Source organism: Lampetra fluviatilis, chromosome 70 (genome assembly GCF_964198595.1).
Source record: "Lampetra fluviatilis chromosome 70, kcLamFluv1.1, whole genome shotgun sequence".
NCBI lineage: Eukaryota > Metazoa > Chordata > Hyperoartia > Petromyzontiformes > Petromyzontidae > Lampetra > Lampetra fluviatilis.
Window position 1 is genome coordinate 2,717,586 of NC_136344.1, and position 26,590 is coordinate 2,744,175.

Consider the following 26,590-nt stretch of genomic DNA (forward strand, 5'->3'; position numbering starts at 1 on the left):
GGGGGACGATGCCAACCCCAGCTGCAAGCGATGATGAAATTTTCGCTTCCAACTTTCATAAGCTAGCTGAGACCAGGCCCACTGAGGGTTTGAATGGGGTCCTGGTTGCACACCCACCATCGGAAGTGAAAAGAATGGCAGGTGCATTTTACAGATGACAAGTCGATGGTCAGTGGGCAGATCAGCTGTTCCGTCACTATGTAGTCCAGCAGATGTTCTTGCTTGGACCCGGCATGCATCCATGATGTTGTGTGGATGCGCCGATGCCGGAACAGTGTGTTGGTAATTACAAGCCCATGGGCTGCACACAAATCTAGCAGCCTGCTGCCGTTGTTATTGAGCTGATCTGGCTCATGCCTTCCAATCACTCCAGACCAGGTGCCAGCATCATGACCAACTCGGGCATTGAAGTCACCCAACAAGATGATTCTATCCCGAGGGGCCACTTTAGCCAGCACCTGTGACAGGAGGTCATAGAAGGCATCTGACTCCTCAGCCTTGCCTGCATCCCTCCACGGATGTTCGTCTTCGGTGGGGGCATAAGTAACCACGACCACCACTCCTCGCCTCTGGTTGATGGCAAGGCGAGCCCAAAGTAGCCTGGGACTTCCCACACCTCACCGCCACGCTCCCATGCCCCCTTAATTATTTTGTTCATAAGAATAGCCACACCCTGTTGTTTTGGCAGTATCCTGCCCCGAGTAGAGGTGGCAGGAGCCAGAGCCGGTCCACCGGACCTCCTGAATACCACAAAGATCCAGGTGATATCGGTCCCAGCTCCCGACAGAGGAGTGGCAGCCTCTCCTCTGCAGTGAGCGTTCGAACATTCCACGTGGCCACACGTAGTGGCTTTTTGTTGTTTCTGGAGGAGCCCCAAGTGTAATGATTCAGTCTCCTGGCTCCACCAAATGGGGTTTGGCCAGGAGACGTCATAGACGCCTGTCCCCCCGGGGCCTCCGGCACAAGCTTATTAATAAAAAAAAATCCGTCGTGGTTTTGTGGTAATTAATTGAAGGTGGAGGGGTTACCAGCCCCTTGCAACCGTCCAGAGCCATTCGGCACCACGAGGAGGTAGGGGGTTGTTTTTTACCACCATCACCACCATCACCACCATCACCACCATCACCACCATCACCACAACCATCACCACCATCACCACAACCATCACCACCATCATCACCATCACCACCATCATCACCACCACCACCACGACCACCACGACCACCACCCCCCCCCCCACCACCACCACCACGACCACGACCACCACGACCATCACCACCACCACCTCCACCACGACCACGACCACCACGACCACCACCACCACGACCACCATCACCACCACGACCCACCACCACCACCACCACCACCACCCCCCCCCCCCACCACCACCCCCCCCCACCACCCCCACCACCCCCCCCCCACCACCACCACCACCCCCCCACACCCACCCACCCCCCCCCCCCCACCACCACCACCGCGTGTCCGTGCCACAGCGTGCGTGGAGCGCTGTGGGCCAGCGAGGCGGCCCCCCGTGTTGCTCGAGTCGGTGAGGAGCGACCCGCTCGCCTGGCTCGACGCCGCCGACGGCTTCGAGGTCAAAGGCGACGCCACAGTCCGGGGCCTCGTGCAGGCCGCAGCTGACGCCGTAGGAGACCCCAGACTCGCACAGCTGGTGAGGGGGGGGGGGAGGGGGTGAGGAGGAGGGGGGGGGAGGGGGAGGAGGGGGGAGGGGGGGGAGGAGGGGGGGAGGAGGGGGGGGGGGGGAGGGGGAGGAGGGGGGAGGGGGGGGAGGAGGGGGGGGAGGAGGAGGGAGGAGGGGGGGATGGGGGGAGTGGGGAGGGTGGAGGTGGAGGGGAGGGGGGTGGGAGGGGGGTGGGAGGAGGTGAGTGGGGGGGGGGAGGGAGTGGGGAGGTGGGGGGTAGGGGGTGAGGAGGGGGGGGGGGAAGGAGGGGGAGGAGGGGGGAGGGAGGGGGGGGAGGAGGGAGGGGGGAGGGGGGAGTAGATGGGGGGAGGTGCGGGGGGGGGGGAGACGCCACAGTCCGGGGCCTCGTGCAGGCCGCAGCTGACGCCGTAGGAGACCCCAGACTTGCACAGCTGGTGAGGGGGGGGGGGAGGGGGGAGGAGGGGGGGGGAGGGGGGGTGGGAGGAGGTGAGTGGGGGGGGAGGAGGAGGGGGGAGGAGGAGGGGGAAGGAGGGGGGGAAGGGGGATGGGGGGAGGGGGAAGGTGGGAGGTGAGTGGGGGGGGGAGGGGGGGAGGGGGGAGGGGGGGGAGGGGGGTGGGAGGAGGTGAGTGGGGGGGGGGAGGAGGAGGGGGGAGGAGGAGGGGGAGGGGGGATGGGGGGAGGGGGAAGGTGGGAGGTGAGTGGGGGGGGGGAGGGAGGAGGGAGGGGGGAGGGGGAGGGAGTGGGGTGGGAGGAGGTGAGTGGGGGGGGGAGGAGGGGGGGAGGGGGGATGGGGGGAGGGGGAAGGTGGGAGGTGAGTGGGGGGGGGGATGGAGTGGGGAGGGTGAAGGTGGAAGGGGGGGGGGGGAGTGGGGAGGAGGAGGCAGCGCAGGAAGGGAGGGAGCAGAGAGGGGGGAGGAGCAGGTGACGTCCGCTGTGACGTCTCTCGTCGCCGTTGTTGTCGGTGTGGTGCCATTGCTGACGTCTCCTGTTGTTGTTGTTGTCGTTGTTGTTGTCGTTGTGGTGTCGTCATTGTGACGTCGCTGTGACGTCGCTGTGACGTCTCTCGCCGTCGTCGTGTCATTGTTGACGTCTCTCGTTGTTGTCGTCGTCGCTGTGACGTCGCTGTGAGGTCTTGTCTCGTCGTCGTTGTGACGTCTCTCGTCGTCTTCGTGGTGTCTTTGTTGATGTCTCGTTGTTGTGACGTCATTGTGACGTCGCTGTGACGTCTCTCGTCGTCGTTGTTGTCGTCGTCGCTGTGACATCTTGTCTCGTCGTTGTTGTGACGTCGTTGTGACGTCATTGTTGACGTCTCTCGTCGTTGTTGTCGTCGTCGCTGTGACGTCTTGTCTCGTCGTTGTTGTGACGTCGTTGTGACGTCATTGTTGACGTCTCTCGTTGTTGTTGTCGTCGTCGCTGTGACGTCTTGTCTCGTCGTTGTTTGTGACGTCATTGTGACGTCATTGTTGACGTCTCTCGTCGTTGTTGTCGTCGTCGCTGTGACGTCTTGTCTCGTCGTTGTTGTGACGTCGTTGTGACGTCATTGTTGACGTCTCTCGTTGTTGTTGTCGTCGTCGCTGTGACGTCTTGTCTCGTCGTTGTTGTGACCTCATTGTGACGTCATTGCTGACGTCTCTCGTCGTTGTTGTTGTCGTCGTCGCTGTGACCGTCGTCGTCGTCCGTCGTACAGTCGGACAAACTGTACGGCCGCGACACGGAGGATCCGGAGCCGCGGGGAGCCGACGGTGGCTCGGAGCCACAGGTCGAGATCCTCGTGGGCTCCCACGCGGAGCCACGGCAGAAGCAGCAGAAGCAGCAGGAGAAGCAGCAGGAGAAGCGGGAGGGCAAGCGGAAGGGGAAGCAGCAGGAGAAGCAGGGGAAGAAGCGGGGGAAGGAGAAGCAGGAGGAGGGGAAGAATCAGAAGCAGGAGGGCAAGAAGCAGGAGAGGAAGCAGGAGGAGAAGCAGCAGGGGAAGGAGAAGCAGCAGGAGAAGCAGGAGAGGAAGCAGGAGGGAAAGCAGGATGAGGGGAAGCCCAAGAAGAAGAAGAAGAAGCGGAGAGACGCGAGGGAGATGATGGCGAAGCGTGCCGAGTGATTCAATAAACACGCGACACGCGAGTCTGGGTCTCTCTGAGTGAGTCTGTGTGAGTCTTGGTGAGTCTGTGTGAGTCTGTGGGTCTCTCTGAGTGAGTCTTGGTGAGTCTGTGTGAGTCTTGGTGAGTCTGTGTGAGTCTGTGGGTCTCTCTGAGTGAGTCTTGGTGAGTCTGTGTGAGTCTGTGGGTCTCTCTGAGTGAGTCTGTGTGAGTCTGTGTGAGTCTGTGTGAGTCTGTGTGAGTCTGTGTGAGTCTGTGTGAGTCTGTGGGTCTCTCTGAGTGAGTCTTGGTGAGTCTGTGTGAGTCTTGGTGAGTCTGTGTGAGTCTGTGGGTCTCTCTGAGTGAGTCTTGGTGAGTCTGTGTGAGTCTGTGGGTCTCTCTGAGTGAGTCTGTGTGAGTCTGTGTGAGTCTGTGTGAGTCTGTGGGTCTCTCTGAGTGAGTCTTGGTGAGTCTGTGTGAGTCTTGGTGAGTCTGTGTGAGTCTGTGGGTCTCTCTGAGTGAGTCTTGGTGAGTCTGTGTGAGTCTGTGGGTCTCTCTGAGTGAGTCTGTGTGAGTCTGTGTGAGTCTGTGTGAGTCTAGGTGAGTCTGTGTGAGTCTAGGTGAGTCTGTGTGAGTCTGTGGGTCTCTGTGTGAGTCTGTGACTCGCCGTGTGCGTCTGTGGGTCTCTCTGTGTGAGTTTAGGTGAGTCTGTGGGTCTCACTGTGATTCTAGGTGAGTCTGTGGGTCTCTCTATGCTGGTCCGCGTGTCTCGCCGTGTGAGTCTGTGGGTCTCTCTGTGTGAGTTTAGGTGAGTCTGTGGGTCTCACTGTGATTCTAGGTGAGTCTGTGGGTCTCTCTATGCTGGTCCGCGTGTCTCGCCGTGTGAGTCTGTGGGTCTCTCTGTGTGAGTTTAGGTGAGTCTGTGGGTCTCACTGTGATTCTAGGTGAGTCTGTGGGTCTCTCTATGCTGGTCCGCGTGTCTCGCCGTGTGAGTCTGTGGGTCTCTCTGTGTGAGTTTAGGTGAGTCTGTGGGTCTCACTGTGATTCTAGGTGAGTCTGTGGGTCTCTCTATGCTGGTCCGCGTGTCTCGCCGTGTGAGTCTGTGGGTCTCTCTGTGTGAGTTTAGGTGAGTCTGTGGGTCTCACTGTGATTCTAGGTGAGTCTGTGGGTCTCTCTATGCTGGTCCGCGTGTCTCGCCGTCTGAGTCTGTGGGTCTCTCTGTGTGAGTTTAGGTGAGTCTGTGGGTCTCACTGTGATTCTAGGTGAGTCTGTGCGAGTCTATGCTGGTCCGCGTGTCTCGCCGTGTGAGTCTACTCGAGTCCGCTGGTCAACGTGTGATGACGAAGACGTGGGATGACGTGTGATTGATGAAGATGTGAGATGATGAAGATGAACACGCGAAGCTCCAAGCAAAGACGACCAGCAAAGATGCAATCCCGCCAATCGTTTACTCAAAAAAAGACAAATACAGCTACTGTCGAGCAACAGACAACACAAGAGGATCTCCCTCTCTCCTCTCTCCTCTCTCTCCACCTCTCTTTTCGCCCTCTCCATCACTCTCCGTCTGTGCGCGCGTCCCGAAACCGCGCGTGTGTCCGTCGGCTCCGACCCGATCCGCCGCCTTAGAGTCCGTGACCTCGATGGCTTCGCTTGCTCCGGACTCACCGGGTGAGCGGGCGGACGGGCGGGCGGTTACGCCGTGGAAACTCATCTCGTCGTTATCGTTAAATAGAAAATAAACAACAGCGAGCGATTGACCGACTGACCGATCGACCCATCGACTGACCGATCGATTGATCGACCGACCGACTGACTGACCGATCAATTGATCGACCGACCAATCGATTGACCGACCGATCGGCCGACCGATTGACCGATCGATTGACCGACCAATCAACTGACCGACCGATTGACCGATCGACCGACCGACCGACCGACTGATTGATTGACCGATCGCCCGACAACGAATCGTCGCGTGCGAACAAAAACATTTTTTTTTGGTCTGCAACTGTCACGAAAATCTCGCGGCTGGAATTTCAAGCTCAGAGAGTAAAACAAAAAACAAAACAAACAAAAAAACCGACGGGTTATTATCATCATCATCATCATAATCAGTTTCATTGCCACGACGGCGCGCGGGAAACGTTACGGTGGCAGGGCTCCGACGCCTCCACCCCCCCAACCAAACTCCTCCACCTCCTTCCACGTAGTGTGCAGAGTAACACGAAAACAAAGGTCACTTGAAGGCAGGCAACCCCTCGCGAGCGGGGGGGGGGGGGGAGGAATATAAACACCGTGACAACCACCCTGACCCCCACCCACCCTGACCCCCACGACCCCCACCGCCCACCCCACCACTCCCCCAAAAGGGCAGTGCGTACGGATGTGCCCGACGCGGGTCGTAATTACCAAGCCAGCACGGTACGGGCGGTGTTTTTCCACTACCCACATCCAAACTAAACCAGCACGGTACGGGCGGTGTTTTTCCACTACCCACATCCAAGCCAAGCCAGCACGGTACTGGCGGTGTTTTTCCACTGCACACATCCAAACTAAACCAGCACGGTATGGGCGGTGTTTTTCCACTGCCCACATCCAAGCCGAGCCAGCACGGTACTGGCGGTGTTTTTCCACTATCAGCATCTGAGCCGAGCCAGCGCGGTACAGGCGGTGTTTTTCCACTGCCCGCATCCAAACTAAACCAGCACGGTACGGGCGGTGTTTTTTCCACTGCCCACATCCAAGCCGAGCCAGCACGGTACTGGCGGTGTTTTTCCACTGCCCACATCCAAGCCAAGCCAGCACGGTACTGGCAGTGTTTTTCCACTGCACACATCCAAGCCAAGCCAGCACGGTACAGGCGGTGTTTTTCCACTACCTGCATCCAAGCCAAGCCAGCATGGTACGGGCGGTGTTTTTCCACTGCACACATCCAAGCCAAGCCAGCACGGTACAAGCAGTGTTTTTCCACTACCTGCATCCAAGCCAAGCCAGCACGTTACAAGCAGTGTTTTTCCACTACCTGCATCCAAGCCAAGCCAGCACGGTACAGGCAGTGTTTTTCCACTACCTGCATCCAAGCCAAGCCAAGCCAGCACGGTCCAGGCAGTGTTTTTCAACTACCTGCATCCAAGCCAAGCCAGCACGGTACAGGCGGTGTTTTTCCACTACCTGCATCCGAGCCAAGCCAGCACGGTACGGGCAGTGTTTTTTTTCCCCCGCTGTCAAAAAGAAAACCTCTGGCTCCTCCTGAGCCAGCCACCCGGTCCCTTTGAGTGAACCCCGGGGCGGTGGGGAGGGACCTGGCCGGCCCTCGACCTTCAGGCTGCCTTGCTCTCCCCTCCTTGTTGACCTGTAAACAAAACGCCTCAAAATTAAAATAAAAGCTGTCGGTAGGCCAACATTTAAAACGCAACACGGCGCGCGACGTCTTCCGCCCCGTAGCGATGCGACTCTCGGCAGTCGCTTGCATCTTTATTAGTTTTTTGGTTGCTTTCCAGTCAGACGCTGTTGCCCAGCCACTCTCCTCGGTGAGCGCTCCCCTCTGCACGTGAGATAAAGTATAGGCCTAAACGTGGCCCGAACTAGGCCCGAACGAGGCCTGAACGAGGCCTGAACTAGGCCCGAATGAGGCATGAACAAGGCCGCAATGAGGCCAGAAAGAGGCCCCAACGAGGCCAATAAGAGGCCCAAACTACGCCCGAACTAGGATCGAAACAGGCCTGAACTAAGCCCGAATGAGGCCCGAACTAGGCCCGAACTAGGATCGAAACAGGCCTGAACTAAGCCCGAATGAGGCCTGAACTAGGATCGAACCAGGCCTAAACTAAGCCCGAATGAGGCCCGAACTAGGCCCGAACTAGGATCGAAACAGGCCTGAACTAAGCCCGAATGAGGCCCGAACTAGGTTCGAACGAGGCCCGAAACCTCCACCGTCGCCCGGCCTCCCCTCTCACCTGACCCCAAGGTAACCAGGCAAGGGGCGGGGGGGGGGGCGGGGGGAGGTTCGGCCTGCAAATAATTTTTCTTTATAAAACCAGCCGAGCCGTGTTGAACAAAAAAAAATGAACGTTTAAGACGACACCGTTATACGGCGGAAATGAAGATGAAGACGAATCTCGTTCCCCGCGTTCTCCACGTCCCGCACGTTCCGAGCGGCAGAAGAGAGGGAAGCGAAACGGTCTGGAGGCTTCCGTCGAGAACGTTTGACGGAGCGCGGGACAAATAAAAAAAGACGACGCGGCTCCATGATTTCCCCGCGACGGACGGCCAATCGGAACGCGAGTTTTTGCCGTCGTGAGCAAAGGCTTCGCGCGAGCATGTGCGCGTGTGCGAGTCGTCGTCGTCACAAAGTCACGAGCCAACGACGTCATCGCCGCGGCAACGAGTAGTACCGCTGGACTCCCTCCCTCACCATCCTCTTCCTTCCCCTCTTTTAACCTCACCCCCTCACACTCACTACCACCACCCTCCCTCACCGTCCTCCCCCTTCGCCTATCACCGCCCTTCCTTTACCATCCATTTCCTCTCCACCAACACAAAAATCCTATCACCCCACCCCCCCCAAAACCCATCAGCCAATCAATAACCAAGGTACCATTTATACCCCCTCGTGTACCGTTCCGGCCTTCATAGGTGCTCGCTAACAGCACTTGCCCCTAGAGTCTGTTATGGCTATACGAGGGATCTTTGTCTTTGTGTGTTTGGGTAGGTGTGTTTGTGTGTACGTGTCTGTGTGTGTCTGTTTGTGTGTACGTGGTCATCTCGGTCAGTCGACCCGTGGCACCTGGGTCTGCCCCGTGGACCTCCTGCCAGCGGGCATTCGACACTTCACGTGGTGGCCTCAAGGTGCACTTGGCCTGGCACAAGCGTCGTGGTGACGTCACCGCCACTTAGTGGCGAATGGCGGTTGTTGTTGTTGTGTACGTGTGTGTGTGCGCTACGAACCCGGCGACCCGAGTTGAGGCCTCCCTCCCCCCCGCCTCGATCGACCCGTCCTCAAACGAGCACCTGGTGCTGTGGTCAACATCGCCACTAGGGAGACAAAGGCGGCCGGGCGTGCGTGGTGCTAACCACCCCAGCCGCCTGTCGTGTACCGTTCCGAACACGGCGCGATTCGGCCGGTCAACACACCAATGGGCGTCCCCGTCACTTCCTGCCAGCGGTCGTTCGACGCTTCACACGTCGGGCGGGGTGGGGGGGCGTGGCCTTAACGTGGCACGTGGCCTGTGTGACGTCACAGCCAACTGCCACTACCGCCGCACGTGCAAGGCAGCGGCGGTCGCCGTCGACGACGCCGGCGACGAATCGCACTTGTCAAAATACAAATAAAACAAATTCTGGCCTGGACTTTTGCAGCTGTTCTAGACTAATTTCAGGGTGCTGATTCCAAATATGATCTCAGATTTGCTCTATCGCATCTCATTTTTATGCTATCGGCATACCCCCATTTTCATTGATTTTACCCGAAATTAACTCCGTCACTTACGATTGCAAGTTGTTGCGAGTCGGTGACTGCTTCAGTGTTAAAATACGGTTGCTGTATTTTTAGGATAGTGTGTTTATGACATCATCATTTTATGTAGATATCCACATTTATTTAATTTTTTTCTTCTGCAGTTTTTATTGAAAGTGCAATATTTGATATCTCAAAAACCTGATGTGAGAGACAAAAAACTGATGCCAGATTTGGAATATCAGCACCCCAAAAATTACCTTAAAACCGTTGGAATACCTTATGCCAGAAAAAGTGTGTTGACCAGTGTTATCCGAGCCAGACCCCCCCGGGGGGGGGGGGGGGGGGGGGGATGGGGGGGTAGGGGGGATGGGGGGACCTCCCCCCCCCTCTCCCCAAGGTCGACTCAGCCTCAAGTGAGTTACCTCGCTACCGTGGCCTGCGCGCTCAACGTCAGCGCCGACCGGGGAGACAAAGGCGGCCGGGCGTGGCGTGAGCGGTGCTCGCGATCGGCACTTGCCGCCCGACAGTCCGTTAAGGCCACACGGAGGCGGGGGGGGGTGATCTTTGTCGCTCGTTGAAGAGCGAGCGTGTGTAGTTCTCTCTCCCCGCCACCCCCCTCCAACCCACCCAGCTCCCCATGGTTTTTCTCCGGTATGCAGAAGGTCCGTGGGTTCGATCCCGACGCCTGCTGCTGTATAATTGGAGTCTGCGTCTCTCTCATCATCACGTTGGGGTAGGAGATGTTGACTACCTCGCCTGGTACGCAGGAGGTCGTGGGTTCGATCCCGACGCCTGCTGATGTATATTTGGAGTCTGCGTCTCTCTCTCATCATCATCATCATGGTGGGCACGGAGATGTTGACTACCTCGCCTGGTATGCAGGAGGTCGTGGGTTCGATCCAGACGCCTGCTTCTGTATAATTGGAGTCTGCATCTCTCTCATCATCATCATCACGTTGGGGTAGGAGATGTTGACTACCTTGCCTGGTACGCATGAGGTCGTCGGTTTGATCCAGACGCCTGCTGCTGTATAATTGGAGTCTGCGTCTCTCTCTCAACATCATCATCATGGTGGGCGCAGAGATGTTGACTACCTTGCCTGGTACGCAGGAGGTCGTGGGTTCCATCCCGACCCTGACTATGCCTGCTGCTGTATATTTGGAGTCTGCGTCTCTCTCATCATCATCATCACGGTGGACTCGGAGATGTTTACTACCTCACCCAGTATGCAGGAGGTCGTGGCTGCGTTCCCGGCCCCTGCTGCTGTATATTTAGAGTCTGCATCTCTCTCATCATCATCATCATCACGGTGGGCTAGGAGATGTTGACTACCTCGCCTGGCACAAGGTAGGGATCGTGGGCTCAAACCCCGACCCCTGACCACGAACGCCCTTGCCGCTGTGGCTTTTCTCCGCTCAGACTCCCCGACGCGGCGAGACGGGCAGGCGAGACGGGCAGGACGGTATGGTAGGGCAGGCCGCAAGGGCAGGCCGCAAGGGCAGGCCGACAGGGCAGGCCGACAGGGCAGGCCGCAAGGGCAGGCGTCTTGAAGATGTCGCCCCGGGGGTGGTGGCGGCAGGCGGCCTGGCGCCCAATTTGCCCCGGCATCGGCGCGCCGGGAGGACCTTTTGCCGAGCGTCGGTTTCCCGGTCTCGGATCGCCATCGGCCATCGCCATCATCGCTGCCGCCCAGCAGACACTAGCAGTCACTAGCCACCACTAGCCACCACCATCACCCATTGACCACCACCACCAGCCACCACCACCTCCTCCTCTTCCTCCAGCTCAACCACCATCTGCCCCATCACCTCCTCCTTGCTCCACCTCCTCCACCACCTCCTCCACCACCACCACCTCCTGCTGCACCACAACCTCCTCCATCACCTCCTCCACCACTACCTCCTCCACCACCTCCCCCTCCTCCTCCACCACCATCACCTCCTCCTACTCCACCACAACCTCCGCCGCCACAACCTCCGCCGCTAGTCGTTGTTCTTCTCGCGCGTCCACTTGATGACGGTCTCGGGCGAGCGGTAGAGGAAGATCAACTTGGCGAAGAGGTCCTCCTCCAGCTCCACCACCTCCTCCACCACCACCACCACCACCATCACCACCTCCTACTCCACCACAACCTCCGCCGCTAGTCGTTGTTCTTCTCGCGCGTCCACTTGATGACGGTCTCGGGCGAGCGGTAGAGGAAGATCAACTTGGCGAAGAGGTCCTCCTCCAGCTCCACCACCTCCTCCACCACCACCACCACCACCACCATCACCACCTCCTACTCCACCACAACCTCCGCCGCTAGTCGTTGTTCTTCTCGCGCGTCCACTTGATGACGGTCTCGGGCGAGCGGTAGAGGAAGATCAACTTGGCGAAGAGGTCCTCCCCTCCAGCTCCAACTCCACCTCCACCTCCTCCTCCACCACCACCTCCACCACCACCACCACCACCATCACCACCTCCTACTCCACCACAACCTCCGCCGCTAGTCGTTGTTCTTCTCGCGCGTCCACTTGATGACGGTCTCGGGCGAGCGGTAGAGGAAGATCAACTTGGCGAAGAGGTCCTCCCCTCCAGCTCCAACTCCACCTCCACCTCCTCCTCCACCACCACCTCCACCACCACCACCACCACCATCACCACCTCCTACTCCACCACAACCTCCGCCGCTAGTCGTTGTTCTTCTCGCGCGTCCACTTGATGACGGTCTCGGGCGAGCGGTAGAGGAAGATCAACTTGGCGAAGAGGTCCTCCTCCAGCTCCAACTCCAGCGTCTCGCGCACCAGGAAGATGTCCGTGCACAGCTTGAGGATGCGGTCGACGTTGGGCAGCTCCTCGAACATGATGGAGTGCGAGATGCCGCTGAAGAACTCGCGCACGAACTTGCCGATCACCAGCACCACCGACGCGTACAGGCCCAGGATCCTGGCGTGGTGGGTGGTGGTGGTGGTGGTGGTGGAGTGGGGTGGTGGGGTGATAGTGGTGGTGGTGGTTATGATGATGGTGGTGGTGATTGTATTGGTGGTAGTTAGTGGTGGGGTGGTGGTGGGGTGGTGGTGGCGGTGGGGTAGTGGTGGTGGTGGGGTGGTGGTGGGGTGGGTGGGTGGTAGTGGTGGTGCGGTGGTGGTGGTGGTGGTGGGGTGGTGGTGGATATGATGATGGTGGTGGTGATTGCATTGGTGGCAGTTAGTGGTGATGGTGGTTGGTGGTGGTGGTGGTGATTGTATTTGTTTATGTTAGTAGTGGTGGTGGGGTGGTGGTGGGGTGGTGGTGGTGGTAGTTAGTGGTGATGTTGGGATGGTGGTGGGTGGGTGGTGGGTGGTGGGTGGGGTGGTGGTGGGTGGGTGGTGGGTGGGGTGGTGGTGGGTAGGTGGTGAGTGATTGTGGTTGGTGGTGGTGGTAGTTAGTGGTGATGTTGGGGTGGTGGTGGGTGGGTGGTGGGTGAGTGGTGGTGGGTGGGTGGTGGGGTGGGTGGTGGTGGGTGGGTGGTGAGTGGTGGTGGGTGGTGGGTGGGTGAGTGGTGGTGGGGTGGGTGGTGGTGGGTGGGTGGTGAGTAGTGGTGGGTGGGTGGGTGGTGGGGTGGGTGGTGGTGGGTGGGTGGTGAGTGGTGGTGGGTGGTGGGTGGGTGAGTGAGTGGTGGTGGGGTGGGTGGTGGTGGGTGGGTGGTGAGTGGTGGGTGGGTGGGTGGGGTGGGTGGGTGGTGGTGGGTGGGTGGTGAGTGGTGGTGGGTGGTGGGTGGGTGAGTGAGTGGTGGTGGGGTGGGTGGTGGTGGGTGGGTGGTGAGTGGTGGGTGGGTGGGTGGGGTGGGTGGGTGGTGGTGGGTGGGTGGTGAGTGGTGGTGGGTGGTGGGTGGGTGAGTGGTGGTGGGGTGGGTGGGTGGTGGGTGAGTGGTGGTGGGTGGGTGGTGGGGTGGGTGGTGGTGGGTGGGTGGTGAGTGGTGGTGGGTGGGTGGTGGGGTGAGTGGTGGTGGGTGGGTGGGGTGGGTGGTGGTGGGTGGGTGGTGAGTGGTGGTGGGTGGGTGGGTGGGTGGTGAGTGGTGGTGGGTGGGTGGGTGGTGGGTGGGTGAGTGAGTGGTGGTGGGGTGGGTGGTGGTGGGTGGGTGGTGAGTGGTGGGTGGGTGGGTGGGGTGGGTGGGTGGTGGTGGGTGGGTGGTGAGTGGTGGTGGGTGGTGGGTGGGTGAGTGGTGGTGGGGTGGGTGGGTGGTGGGTGAGTGGTGGTGGGTGGGTGGTGGGGTGGGTGGTGGTGGGTGGGTGGTGAGTGGTGGTGGGTGGGTGGTGGGGTGAGTGGTGGTGGGTGGGTGGGGTGGGTGGTGGTGGGTGGGTGGTGAGTGGTGGTGGGTGGTGGGTGGGTGGTGGGTGAGTGGTGGTGGGTGGGTGGTGGGGTGGGTGGTGGTGGGTGGGTGGTGAGTGGTGGTGGGTGGTGGGTGGGTGGGTGAGTGGTGGTGGGGTGGGTGGTGGTGGGTGGGTGGGTGGGGTGGGTGGGTGGTGGGGTGGGTGGGTGGTGGGTGTTCAGGTGGGTGGGGAGCACGTGTGGAGTTGGTGTGGAGAACACACAAGAGGCAGCTCCATCATCCACCGCTTTAACATGCGGGAATTGTCCCATTGAACCCGCAGAGACCCGTGGTGGCTATGAGATGCTACACACTGTCCTTGACGCTGATTGATCTGCACAAGAGAGGCTCCTTTAAGGCTACTGGTAGGACTACAGCTGGTGCTACTACAGCTGGTGCTACAGGTGGTGGTGCTACTACAGCTGGTGCTGCTACTACAGGTGGTGCTACTACAGCTGGTGCTGCTACTACAGCTGGTGCTACAGGTGGTGCTGCTACTACAGGTGGTGCTACTACAGCTGGTGCTACTACAGGTGGTGCTGCTACTACAGCTGGTGCTACTACAGGTGGTGCTACTACAGCTGGTGCTGCTACTACAGGTGGTGCTACTACAGGTGGTGCTACTACAGCTGGTGCTGCTACTACAGCTGGTGCTACTACAGGTGGTGCTACTACAGCTGGTGCTGCTACTACAGGTGGTGCTACTACAGCTGGTGCTACTACAGGTGGTGCTGCTACAGCTGGTGCTGCTACTACAGGTGGTGCTACTACAGGTGGTGCTACTACAGCTGGTGCTGCTACTACAGCTGGTGCTACTACAGGTGGTGCTACTACAGGTGGTGCTACTACAGCTGGTGCTACTACAGCTGGTGCTGCTACTACAGGTGGTGCTACTACAGGTGGTGCTACTACAGGTGGTGCTACTACAGCTGGTGCTACTACAGGTGGTGCTGCTACTACAGCTGGTGCTACTACAGGTGGTGCTACTACAGGTGGTGCTACTACAGCTGGTGCTGCTACTACAGGTGGTGCTACTACAGGTGGTGCTACTACAGCTGGTGCTGCTACTACAGCTGGTGCTACTACAGGTGGTGCTACTACAGGTGGTGCTACTACAGCTGGTGCTGCTACTACAGCTGGTGCTACTACAGGTGGTGCTACTACAGCTGGTGCTGCTACTACAGCTGGTGCTACTACAGGTGGTGCTACTACAGCTGGTGCTACTACAGGTGGTGCTGCTACAGCTGGTGCTGCTACTACAGGTGGTGCTACTACAGGTGGTGCTACTACAGCTGGTGCTGCTACTACAGCTGGTGCTACTACAGGTGGTGCTACTACAGGTGGTGCTACTACAGCTGGTGCTGCTACTACAGCTGGTGCTACTACAGGTGGTGCTACTACAGCTGGTGCTGCTACTACAGGTGGTGCTACTACAGCTGGTGCTACTACAGGTGGTGCTGCTACAGCTGGTGCTGCTACTACAGGTGGTGCTACTACAGGTGGTGCTACTACAGCTGGTGCTGCTACTACAGGTGGTGCTACTACAGCTGGTGCTACTACAGGTGGTGCTACTACAGCTGGTGCTGCTACTACAGGTGGTGCTACTACAGCTGGTGCTACTACAGGTGGTGCTGCTACAGCTGGTGCTGCTACTACAGCTGGTGCTACTACAGGTGGTGCTACTACAGCTGGTGCTACAGGTGGTGGTGCTACTACAGCTGGTGCTGCTACTACAGGTGGTGCTACTACAGCTGGTGCTACAGCTGCTGGTGCTACTACAGCTGCTGGTGCTACAGCTGCTGGCGCTACTACAGCTGCTGGTGCTACAGCTGGTGGTGGTGCTACTAGAGCTGCTGGTGCTACAGCTGCTGGCGCTACTACAGCTGCTGGCGCTACTACAGCTGCTGGTGCTACAGCTGCTGGCGCTACTACAGCTGCTGGCGCTACTACAGCTGCTGGTGCTACTACAGCTGCTGGTGCTACAGCTGCTGGCGCTACTACAGCTGCTGGCGCTACTACAGCTGGTGGGGCTGCTACAGCTGGTGCTACTACAGCTGGTGCTACAGGTGGTGGTGCTACTACAGCTGGTGCTACGGCTGGTGGTGCTACAGCTGGTACTATAGGTGGTGCTACAGGTGGTGGTGCTACTACAGCTGGTGCTACGGCTGGTGGTGCTACAGCTGGTACTATAGGTGGTGCTACAGGTGGTGGTGCTACTACAGCTGGTGCTACAGCTGGTGGTGCTACAGCTGGTACTATAGGTGGTGCTACAGCTGGTGCTACAGCTGGTGCTACAGGTGGTGGTGCTACTACAGCTGGTGCTACAGCTGGTGCTACTACAGCTGGTGCTCCAACAGGTGGTGCTACTACAGCTGCTGGTGCTACAGCTGGTGGTGGTGCTACTACAGCTGCTGGTGCTACAGCTGCTGGTGCTACAGCTGGTGGTGGTGCTACAGGTGGTGCTACTACAGCTGCTGGTGCTACAGCTGGTGGTGGTGCTACTACAGCTGCTGGTGCTACAGCTGCTGGTGCTACAGCTGGTGGTGGTGCTACAGGTGGTGCTACTACAGCTGCTGGTGCTACAGCTGGTGATGGTGGTGGTGCTACTACAGCTGCTGGTGCTACAGCTGGTGGTGGTGCTGCTACAGCTGGTGCTACTACAGGTGGTGCTACAACTGGTGGTGGTGCTACTACAGCTGCTGGTGCTACAGCTGGTGGTGGTGCTACAGCTGGTGCTACTACAGGTGGTGCTACTACAGCTGGTGCTACAGGTGGTGGTGCTACTACAGCTGGTGCTACTACAGGTGGTGCTACTACAGCTGGTGCTACAGGTGGTGGTGCTACTACAGCTGGTGCTACTACAGGTGGTGCTACTACAGCTGGTGCTACAGGTGGTGGTGCTACTACAGCTGGTGCTACTACAGCTGGTGCTCCAACAGGTGGTGCTACAGCTGGTGGTGGTGCTACTACAGCTGCTGGTGCTACAGCTGGTGGTGGTGCTGCTACAGCTGGTGCTACAACAGGTGGTGCTACAGCTGGTGGTGGCGCTACTACAGCTGCTGGCGCTACAGCTGGTGGTGGTGCTACAGCTGGTGCTACTACAGCTGGTGCTACAACAGGTGGTGCTACAGCTGGTGCTGGTGCTACTACAGCTGCTGGCGCTACTACAGCTGCTGGCGCTACTACAGCTGCTGGCGCTACTACAGCTGCTGGTGCTACTACAGCTGGTGCTACAGCTGCTGGTGCTACAGCTGCTACTACAGCTGGTGCTACAGCTGCTGGTGCTACAGCTGCTACTACAGCTGCTGCTACAGCTGCTGGTGCTACAGCTGGTGCTACTACAGCTGCTGCTGCTGCTACTACAGCTGGTGCAGGTGGTGGTGCTACAGCTGCTGGTGCTACAGCTGGTGCTACTACAGCTGGTGCTACAGCTGCTGGTGCTACAGCTGGTGCTACTACAGCTGCTGGTGCTACTACAGCTGGTGCTACTACAGCTGGTGCTACTACAGCTGGTGCTACAGCTGCTACTACAGCTGGTGCTACTACAGCTGCTGCTGCTGCTACTACAGCTGGTGCAGGTGATGGTGCTACAGCTGGTGGTGCTACAGGTGGTGGTGCTACTACAGCTGCTGGTGCTACTACAGCTGGTGCTACAGCTGGTGCAGGTGATGGTGTGGGTGGTGGTGCTACTACAGCTGGTGCTACAGCTGGTGCTACAGCTGGTGCAGGTGATGGTGTGGGTGGTGATGGTGTGGGTGGTGTTGGTGGTACCCGTATCCGGCGAGGAAGCTGAGGCTGGGGGGGCTGACTTCGTCGCTGAACACGACGATGGTGAGGTCGTCGCTCGTCACCGCCTCACCCTCCGACTCGTCGCAGCCACTCGTCTCTGCGGCGAAAAGCGGGGAAGTATGGACGTTGTGTTTATCCACCACCACCACCAACCACCACCGTCACCACCAACCACCACCAACCACCACCGTCACCGCCACCAACCACCACCGTCACCGCCACCACCACCACCCCGTCGTGTCTTCGACGCAAAGCGGGGAAGTATGGACGTTGTGTTTATACACCACCACCACCACCACCACCGTCACCGCCACCACCACCCACCACCACCAACCACCACCATCACCGCCACCAACCACCACCGTCACCGCCACCGCCACCACCGCCACCACCACCACCACCACCCCGTCGTGTCTTCGACGCAAAGCGGGGAAGTATGGACGTTGTGTTTATACACCGCCACCACCACCCACCACCACCAACCACCACCATCACCACCACCAACCACCACCGTCACCGTCACCGCCACCACCGCCACCACCACCACCACCACCCCGTCGTGTCTTCGACGCAAAGCGGGGAAGTATGGACGTTGTGTTTATACACCGCCACCACCACCACCACCACCGTCACCGCCACCACCACCCACCACCACCAACCACCACCACCGTCACCGCCACCACCGCCCCCACCACCACCACCACCCCGTCGTGTCTTCGACGCAAAGCGGGGAAGTATGGACGTTGTGTTTATACACCGCCACCACCACCACCACCGTCACCGCCACCACCACCCACCACCACCAACCATCACCACCACCACCCCGTCGTGTCTTCAACGCAAAGCGGGGAAGTAAGGACGTTTTGTGGTGATGGTGGTGATGGTGGAGGCTGTAGGAGTGTGGTGGTGATGGTGGTGATGGTGGTGATGGTGGTGATGGTGGAGGCTGTAGGAGTGTGGTGGTGATGGTGGTGATGGTGGAGGCTGTAGGAGTGTGGTGGTGATGGTGGTGATGGTGGTGATGGTGGTGATGGTGGAGGCTGTAGGAGTGTGGTGGTGATGGTGGTGATGGTGGTGATGGTGGTGATGGTGGAGGCTGTAGGAGTGTGGTGGTGATGGTGGTGATGGTGGTGATGGTGGTGATGGTGGAGGCTGTAGGAGTGTGGTGGTGATGGTGGTGATGATGGTGGTGATGGTGGAGGCTGTAGGAGTGTGGTGGTGATGGTGGTGATGGTGGTGATGGTGGTGGAGGCTGTAGGAGTGTGGTGGTGATGTTGATGATGGTGGTGATAATGGTGTTGGTGCAGGCAGGCTGTAGGAGTGTGGTGGTGATGTTGGTGATGGTGGTGATGTTGGTGATGGTGGGGATGTTGGTGATGTTGGTGATGGTGGTGATGTTGGTGGTGGAGGCAGTAAGAGTGTGGTGGTGATGGTGGTGATGGTGGTGATGTTGGTGATGGTGATAATGATGTTGGTGATGGTGGTGATGGTGGTGATGATGGTGGAGGCTGTAGGAGTGTGGTGGTGATGGTGGTGATGGTGGTGATAATGGTGTTGGTGCAGGCAGGCTGTAGGAGTGTGGTGGTGATGTTGGTGATGGTGGTGATGTTGGTGATGGTGGTGATGTTGGTGATGGTGGGGATGTTGGTGATGTTGGTGATGGTGGTGATGTTGGTGGTGGAGGCAGTAAGAGTGTGGTGGTGATGGTGGGTGATGTTGGTGATGGTGATAATGATGTTGGTGATGTTGGTGATGGTGGTGATGTTGGTGGTGGAGGCAGTAAGAGTGTGGTGGTGATGGTGGTGATGGTGGTGATGTTGGTGATGGTGATAATGATGTTGGTGATGGTGGTGATGTTGGTGATGTTGGTGGTGATGTTGGTGATGTTGATGATGGTGGTGATGTTGGTGATGTTGGTGGTGATGTTGGTGATGTTGATGATGGTGGTGATGTTGGTGATGGTGGAGATGGTGATGGTGGTGGTGATGGTGGTGGTGGAGGCAGGCTGGGTGATGATGGTGGTGATGTTGGTGATGTTGGTGGTGATGTTGGTGATGTTGGTGATGTTGGTGATGTTGGTGGTGATGGTGGTGATGTTGGTGGTGATGTTGGTGATGTTGGTGATGTTGGTGATGTTGGTGATGTTGGTGATGGTGGTGATGTTGGTGATGTTGGTGATGTTGGTGATGTTGGTGGTGATGTTGGTGATGTTGGTGATGTTGGTGATGGTGGTGATGTTGGTGGTGATGTTGGTGATGTTGGTGATGTTGGTGATGTTGGTGATGGTGGTGATGTTGGTGATGTTGGTGGTGATGTTGGTGATGTTGGTGATGTTGGTGATGTTGGTGGTGATGTTGGTGATGTTGGTGATGTTGGTGTTGGTGGTGATGTTGGTGATGTTGGTGGTGATGTTGGTGATGTTGGTGATGTTGGTGATGTTGGTGGTGATGTTGGTGATGTTGGTGATGTTGGTGATGTTGGTGATGTTGGTGGTGATGTTGGTGTTGTTGGTGATGTTGGTGATGTTGGTGATGTTGGTGATGTTGGTGATGTTGGTGGTGATGTTGGTGTTGTTGGTGATGTTGGTGATGTTGGTGGTGATGTTGGTGATGTTGGTGATGTTGGTGGTGATGTTGGTGATGTTGGTGATGTTGGTGATGTTGGTGATGTTGGTGATGTTGGTGGTGATGTTGGTGTTGTTGGTGATGTTGGTGGTGAGGTGGTGATGTTGGTTGATGTTGGTGATGTTGGTGATGTTGGTGATGTTGGTGATGTTGGTGATGTTGGTGGTGATGTTGGTGATGTTGGTGATGTTGGTGATGTTGGTGGTGATGTTGGTGATGTTGGTGATGTTGGTGATGTGGTGGTGATGTTGGTGATGTTGGTGATGTTGGTGATGTTGGTGGTGATGTTGGTGATGTTGGTGGTGATGTTGGTGATGTTGGTGATGTTGGTGATGTTGGTGATGATGGTGTTGGTGGTGATGTTGGTGATGTTGGTGATGGTTGGTGATGTTGATGGTGATGTTGGTGATGGTGGTGATGTTGGTGATGATGATGGTGGTGATGTTGATGGTGATGTTGGTGATGTTGGTGATGATGGTGTTGGTGGTGATGTTGGTGGTGATGTTGGTGATGTTGGTGATGTTGGTGATGTTGGTGATGTTGGTGGTGATGTTGGTGATGTTGGTGGTGATGTTGGTGATGTTGGTGATGTTGGTGGTGATGTTGGTGATGTTGGTGATGTTGGTGGTGATGTTGGTGATGTTGGTGATGATGGTGTTGGTGGTGATGATGATGGTGATGTTGGTGATGATGTTGGTGATGTTGGTGATGTTGGTGATGTTGGTGGTGATGTTGGTGATGTTGGTGATGTTGGTGGTGATGTTGGTGATGTTGGTGATGTTGGTGGTGATGTTGGTGATGTTGGTGATGTTGGTGATGTTGGTGGTGATGGTGGTGATGTTGGTGATGTTGGTGGTGATGTTGGTGATGTTGGTGGTGATGGTGGTGATGTTGGTGATGGTGGTGATGTTGGTGATGTTGGTGATGTTGGTGATGTTGGTGATGTTGGTGGTGATGTTGGTGATGTTGGTGATGTTGGTGGTGTTGGTGATGTTGGTGATGTTGGTGGTGATGTTGGTGATGTTGGTGATGTTGGTGATGTTGGTGGTGATGGTGGTGATGTTGGTGATGGTGGTGATGTTGGTGATGGTGGTGATGGTGATAATGATGTTGGTGATGGTGGTGATGTTGGTGATGTTGGTGGTGATGTTGGTGATGTTGATGATGGTGGTGATGTTGGTGATGGTGGAGATGGTGATGGTGGTGGTGATGGTGGTGGTGGAGGCAGGCTGGGTGATGATGGTGGTGATGTTGGTGATGTTGGTGGTGATGTTGGTGATGTTGGTGATGTTGGTGATGTTGGTGGTGATGGTGGTGATGTTGGTGTTGGTGATGTTGGTGATGTTGGTGATGTTGGTGGTGATGTTGGTGATGTTGGTGATGTTGGTGGTGATGTTGGTGATGTTGGTGATGTTGGTGATGGTGGTGATGTGGTGATGTTGGTGGTGATGTTGGTGATGTTGGTGATGTTGGTGATGTTGGTGGTGATGTTGGTGATGTTGGTGATGTTGGTGTTGGTGATGATGGTGTTGGTGGTGATGTTGGTGATGTTGGTGATGGTGGTGATGTCGGTGATGTTGATGGTGATGTTGGTGATGGTGGTGATGTTGGTGATGATGATGGTGGTGATGTTGATGGTGATGTTGGTGATGTTGGTGATGATGGTGTTGGTGGTGATGTTGGTGGTGATGTTGGTGATGTTGGTGTGTTGGTGATGATGATGGTGGTGATGATGGTGATGTTGGTGATGATGTTGGTGATGTTGGTGATGTTGGTGATGTTGTGATGTTGGTGGTGATGTTGGTGATGTTGGTGATGTTGGTGATGTTGGTGATGTTGGTGATGTTGGTGATGTTGGTGGTGATGGTGATGTTGGTGATGGTGGTGATGTTGGTGATGTTGGTGATGTTGGTGATGTTGGTGATGTTGGTGATGGTGGTGATGTTGGTGATGTTGATGGTGATGTTGGTGATGTTGGTGATGTTGGTGATGTTGGTGATGGTGGAGGCAGGCTGGGAGCTCACCTCTGATGCTCCACCACTCCTGCGCGTGGCCCGAGCTCTCTGCACTCCGCTTGAGATGGAGCATCACGTTGGAGAAGAGGTCACTGGGGTCTCCTGGGACACACGGGGGGGAGGGGTGAGTGGGTGGGTGGGTGAGTCGGTGGGTGGGTGAGTGAGTGGGTGGGTGGGTGGGTGAGTGAGTGGGTGGGTGAGTGAGTGGGTGGGTGGGTGGGTGGGTGGGTGGGTGGGTGAGTGGGTGAGTGGGTGGGTGGGTGAGTGAGTGGTGGGTGGGTGAGTGGGTGGGTGGGTGAGTGGGTGGGTGGGTGAGTGGGTGGGTGGGTGGGTGGGTGAGTGAGTGGGTGGGTGAGTGAGTGGGTGGGTAGGTGGGTGGGTGGGTGGGTGGGTGGGTGGGTGAGTGGGTGAGTGGGTGGGTGGGTGAGAGAGTGGGTGGGTGGGTGAGTGGGTGGGTGGGTGGGTGGGTGAGTGAGTGGGTGGGTGAGTGAGTGAGTGGGTGGGTGGGTGGGTGAGTGGGTGGGTGGGTGAGTGGGTGGGTGGGTGGGTGAGTGAGTGAGTGGGTGGGTGGGTGAGTGGGTGGGTGGGTGAGTGAGTGGGTGGGTGGGTGAGTGAGTGGGTGGGTGAGTGGGTGGGTGAGTGAGTGGTTGATTGAGTGAATGGGTGGGTGGGTGAGTCGGTGGGTGGGTGAGTGAGTGGGTGGGTGAGTGAGTCGGTGGGTGGGTGAGTGAGTGGTTGAGTGGGTGAGTGGGTGAGTGGGTGGGTGGGTGGGTGAGTGAGTGGGTGGGTGAGTGGGTGGGTGGGTGAGTGAGTGGGTGGGTGATTGAGTGGGTGGGTGGGTGGGTGAGTGGGTGGGTGAGTGGGGTGGGTGAGTGAGTGGTTGATTGAGTGAATGGGTGGGTGGGTGAGTCGGTGGGTGGGTGAGTGAGTGGGTGGGTGAGTGAGTCGGTGGGTGGGTGAGTGAGTGGTTGAGTGGGTGAGTGGGTGAGTGGGTGGGTGGGTGGGTGAGTGAGTGGGTGGGTGAGTGAGTGAGTGAGTGGGTGGGTGAGTGAGTGGGTGGGTGGGTGAGTGGGTGGGTGAGTGAGTGGGTGAGTGGGTGAGTGATTGAGTGATTGAGTGGGTGAATGTGTGGATGGGTGAGTGGGTGAATGAGTGGGTGGGTGGGTGAGTGAGTGAGTGAGTGGGTGGGTGAGTGAGTGAGTGAGTGGGTGGGTGGGTGAGTGAGTGAGTGAGTGAGTGAGTGGGTGGGTGAGTGAGTGAGTGGGTGGGTGGGTGGGTGAGTGGGTGGGTGGGTGGGTGGGTGAGTGAGTGGGTGGGTGAGTGGGTGGGTGAGTGAGTGGTTGATTGAGTGAATGGGTGGGTGGGTGAGTCGGTGGGTGGGTGAGTGAGGTGGGTGGGTGAGTGAGTCGGTGGGTGGGTGAGTGAGTGGTTGAGTGGGTGAGTGGGTGGGTGGGTGGGTGAGTGAGTGGGTGGGTGAGTGAGTGAGTGGGTGGGTGAGTGAGTGGGTGGGTGGGTGAGTGGGTGGGTGGGTGGGTGGGTGAGTGGGTGGGTGGGTGGGTGAGTGAGTGGGTGGGTGAGTGGGTGGGTGAGTGAGTGGTTGATTGAGTGAATGGGTGGGTGGGTGAGTCGGTGGGTGGGTGAGTGAGTGGGTGGGTGAGTGAGTCGGTGGGTGGGTGAGTGAGTGGTTGAGTGGGTGAGTGGGTGAGTGGTGGGTGGGTGGGTGGGTGAGTGAGTGGGTGGGTGAGTGAGTGAGTGAGTGGGTGGTGTGAGTGAGTGGGTGGGTGGGTGAGTGGGTGGGTGAGTGAGTGGTGAGTGGGTGAGTGATTGAGTGATTGAGTGGGTGAATGTGTGGATGGGTGAGTGGGTGAATGAGTGGGTGGGTGGGTGAGTGAGTGAGTGAGTGGGTGGGTGAGTGAGTGAGTGGGTGGGTGGGTGAGTGAGTGAGTGAGTGGGTGGGTGAGTGAGTGAGTGGGTGGGTGGGTGGGTGGGTGAGTGGGTGGGTGGGTGGGTGGGTGAGTGAGTGGGTGGGTGAGTGGGTGGGTGAGTGAGTGGTTGATTGAGTGAATGGGTGGGTGGGTGAGTCGGTGGGTGGGTGAGTGAGTGGGTGGGTGAGTGAGTCGGTGGGTGGGTGAGTGAGTGGTTGAGTGGGTGAGTGGGTGGGTGGGTGGGTGAGTGAGTGGGTGGGGTGAGTGAGTGAGTGGGTGGGTGAGTGAGTGGGTGGGTGGGTGAGTGGGTGGGTGGGTGGGTGAGTGGGTGGGTGGGTGAGTGAGTGGGTGGGTGAGTGGGTGAGTGGGTGGGTGAGTGGGTGGGTGGGTGGGTGAGTGGGTGGGTGGGTGGGTGGGTGAGTGAGTGGGTGGGTGAGTGGGTGGGTGAGTGAGTGGTTGATTGAGTGAATGGGTGGGTGGGTGAGTCGGTGGGTGGGTGAGTGAGTGGGTGGGTGAGTGAGTCGGTGGGTGGGTGAGTGAGTGGTTGAGTGGGTGAGTGGGTGGGTGGGTGGGTGAGTGAGTGGGTGGGTGAGTGAGTGAGTGAGTGGGTGGGTGAGTGAGTGGGTGGGTGGGTGAGTGGGTGGTGGGTGGGTGAGTGGGTGGGTGGGTGGGTGAGTGAGTGGGTGGGTGAGTGGGTGAGTGGGTGAGTGGGTGGGTGAGTGGGTGGGTGGGTGGGTGGGTGAGTGGGTGGGTGGGTGGGTGAGTGAGTGGGTGGGTGAGTGGGTGGGTGAGTGAGTGGTTGATTGAGTGAATGGGTGGGTGGGTGAGTCGGTGGGTGGGTGAGTGAGTGGGTGGGTGAGTGAGTCGGTGGGTGGGTGAGTGAGTGGTTGAGTGGGTGAGTGGGTGGGTGGGTGGGTGAGTGAGTGGGTGGGTGAGTGAGTGAGTGGGTGGGTGAGTGAGTGGGTGGGTGGGTGAGTGGGTGGGTGAGTGAGTGGGTGAGTGGGTGAGTGATTGAGTGATTGAGTGGGTGAATGTGTGGATGGGTGAGTGGGTGAATGAGTGGGTGGGTGGGTGAGTGAGTGAGTGAGTGGGTGGGTGAGTGAGTGAGTGGGTGGGTGGGTGAGTGAGTGAGTGAGTGGGTGGGTGAGTGAGTGAGTGGGTGGGTGGGTGGGTGAGTGGGTGGGTGGGTGGGTGGGTGAGTGAGTGGGTGGGTGAGTGGGTGAGTGAGTGGGTGGGTGGGTGAGTGGGTGAATGAGTGGGTGGGTGGGTGAGTGAGTGAGTGGGTGGGTGAGTGAGTGGGTGGGTGGGTGAGTGAGTGGGTGGGTGGGTGGGTGAGTGAGTGGGTGGGTGAGTGAGTGGTTGATTGAGTGAATGGGTGGGTGGGTGAGTCGGTGGGTGGGTGAGTGAGTGGTTGAGTGGGTAGGTGGGTGAGTGGGTGAGTGGGTGAGTGTTTGAGTGAGTGGGTGAGTGGGTGAGTGAGTGGGTGGGTGGGTGAGTGGGTGGGTGGGTGGATGGTTGAGTGGGTGGGTGGGTGGGTGAGTGGGTGGGTGGGTGAGTGGGTGGGTGAGTGAGTGGGTGGGTGAGTGGGTGAGTGGGTGAGTGTTTGAGTGAGTGGGTGAGTGGGTGAGTGAGTGGGTGGGTGGGTGGGTGGATGGTTGAGTGGGTGGGTGGGTGGGTGAGTGGGTGGGTGGGTAAATGAGTGGGTGGGTGAGTGATTGAGTGATTGAGTGGGTGAATGTGTGGATGGGTGGGTGGGTGAGTGAGTGAGTGAGTGGGTGGGTGGGTGAGTGAGTGAGTGGGTGGGTGGGTGAGTGAGTGGGTGGGTGAGTGGGTGGGTGAGTGAGTGGTTGATTGAGTGAATGGGTGGGTGGGTGAGTCGGTGGGTGGGTGAGTGAGTGGGTGGGTGAGTGAGTCGGTGGGTGGGTGAGTGAGTGGTTGAGTGGGTGAGTGGGTGAGTGGGTGGGTGGGTGGGTGAGTGAGTGGGTGGGTGAGTGAGTGAGTGGGTGGGTGAGTGAGTGGGTGGGTGGGTGAGTGGGTGGGTGAGTGAGTGGGTGAGTGGGTGAGTGATTGAGTGATTGAGTGGGTGAATGTGTGGATGGGTGAGTGGGTGAATGAGTGGGTGGGTGGGTGAGTGAGTGAGTGGGTGGGTGAGTGAGTGGGTGGGTGGGTGGGTGAGTGAGTGGGTGGGTGGGTGGGTGAGTGAGTGGGTGGGTGAGTGAGTGGTTGATTGAGTGAATGGGTGGGTGGGTGAGTCGGTGGGTGGGTGAGTGAGTGGTTGAGTGGGTAGGTGGGTGAGTGGGTGAGTGGGTGAGTGTTTGAGTGAGTGGGTGAGTGGGTGAGTGAGTGGGTGGGTGGGTGAGTGGGGTGGGTGGGTGGATGGTTGAGTGGGTGGGTGGGTGGGTGAGTGGGTGGGTGGGTGAGTGGGTGGGTGAGTGAGTGGGTGGGTGAGTGGGTGAGTGGGTGAGTGTTTGAGTGAGTGGGTGAGTGAGTGGGTGAGTGAGTGAGTGAGTGGGTGAGTGGGTGGGTGGGTGGATGGTTGAGTGGGTGGGTGGGTGGGTGAGTGGGTGGGTGGGTAAATGAGTGGGTGGGTGAGTGATTGAGTGATTGAGTGGGTGAATGTGTGGATGGGTGGGTGGGTGAGTGAGTGAGTGGGTGGGTGGGTGAGTGAGTGAGTGGGTGGGTGGGTGGGTGAGTGAGTGGGTGGGTGGGTGAGTGG

General features: G+C 58.2%; 1 protein-coding gene and 1 long non-coding RNA gene across 2 annotated transcripts in view; one reads left to right on the forward strand and one right to left on the reverse strand.

Annotated features, from left to right (window-relative positions):
* The window catches only part of LOC144952789 (uncharacterized), a 6,648-nt gene extending 5,005 nt beyond the window's left edge, over positions 1 to 1,643 (forward strand). The window contains exon 3 of the long non-coding RNA XR_013640691.1: positions 1,494 to 1,643. This is a non-coding gene — a long non-coding RNA (uncharacterized LOC144952789). The remainder of the gene's footprint in view (positions 1 to 1,493) is intronic.
* Positions 1,644 to 11,119: 9,476 nt separating this feature from the next.
* Positions 11,120 to 26,590, reverse strand: part of LOC144952841 (piezo-type mechanosensitive ion channel component 1-like) — a 42,846-nt gene continuing 27,375 nt past the window's right edge. The window contains exons 8-10 of the mRNA XM_078883310.1: positions 21,959 to 22,051; positions 17,293 to 17,407; positions 11,120 to 12,116 (exon numbers count right to left, since the gene is read on the reverse strand). Coding sequence (XP_078739436.1) covers positions 11,861 to 12,116; positions 17,293 to 17,407; positions 21,959 to 22,051 — 464 coding nt within the window. The 3' untranslated portion in view covers positions 11,120 to 11,860. The remainder of the gene's footprint in view (positions 12,117 to 17,292; positions 17,408 to 21,958; positions 22,052 to 26,590) is intronic.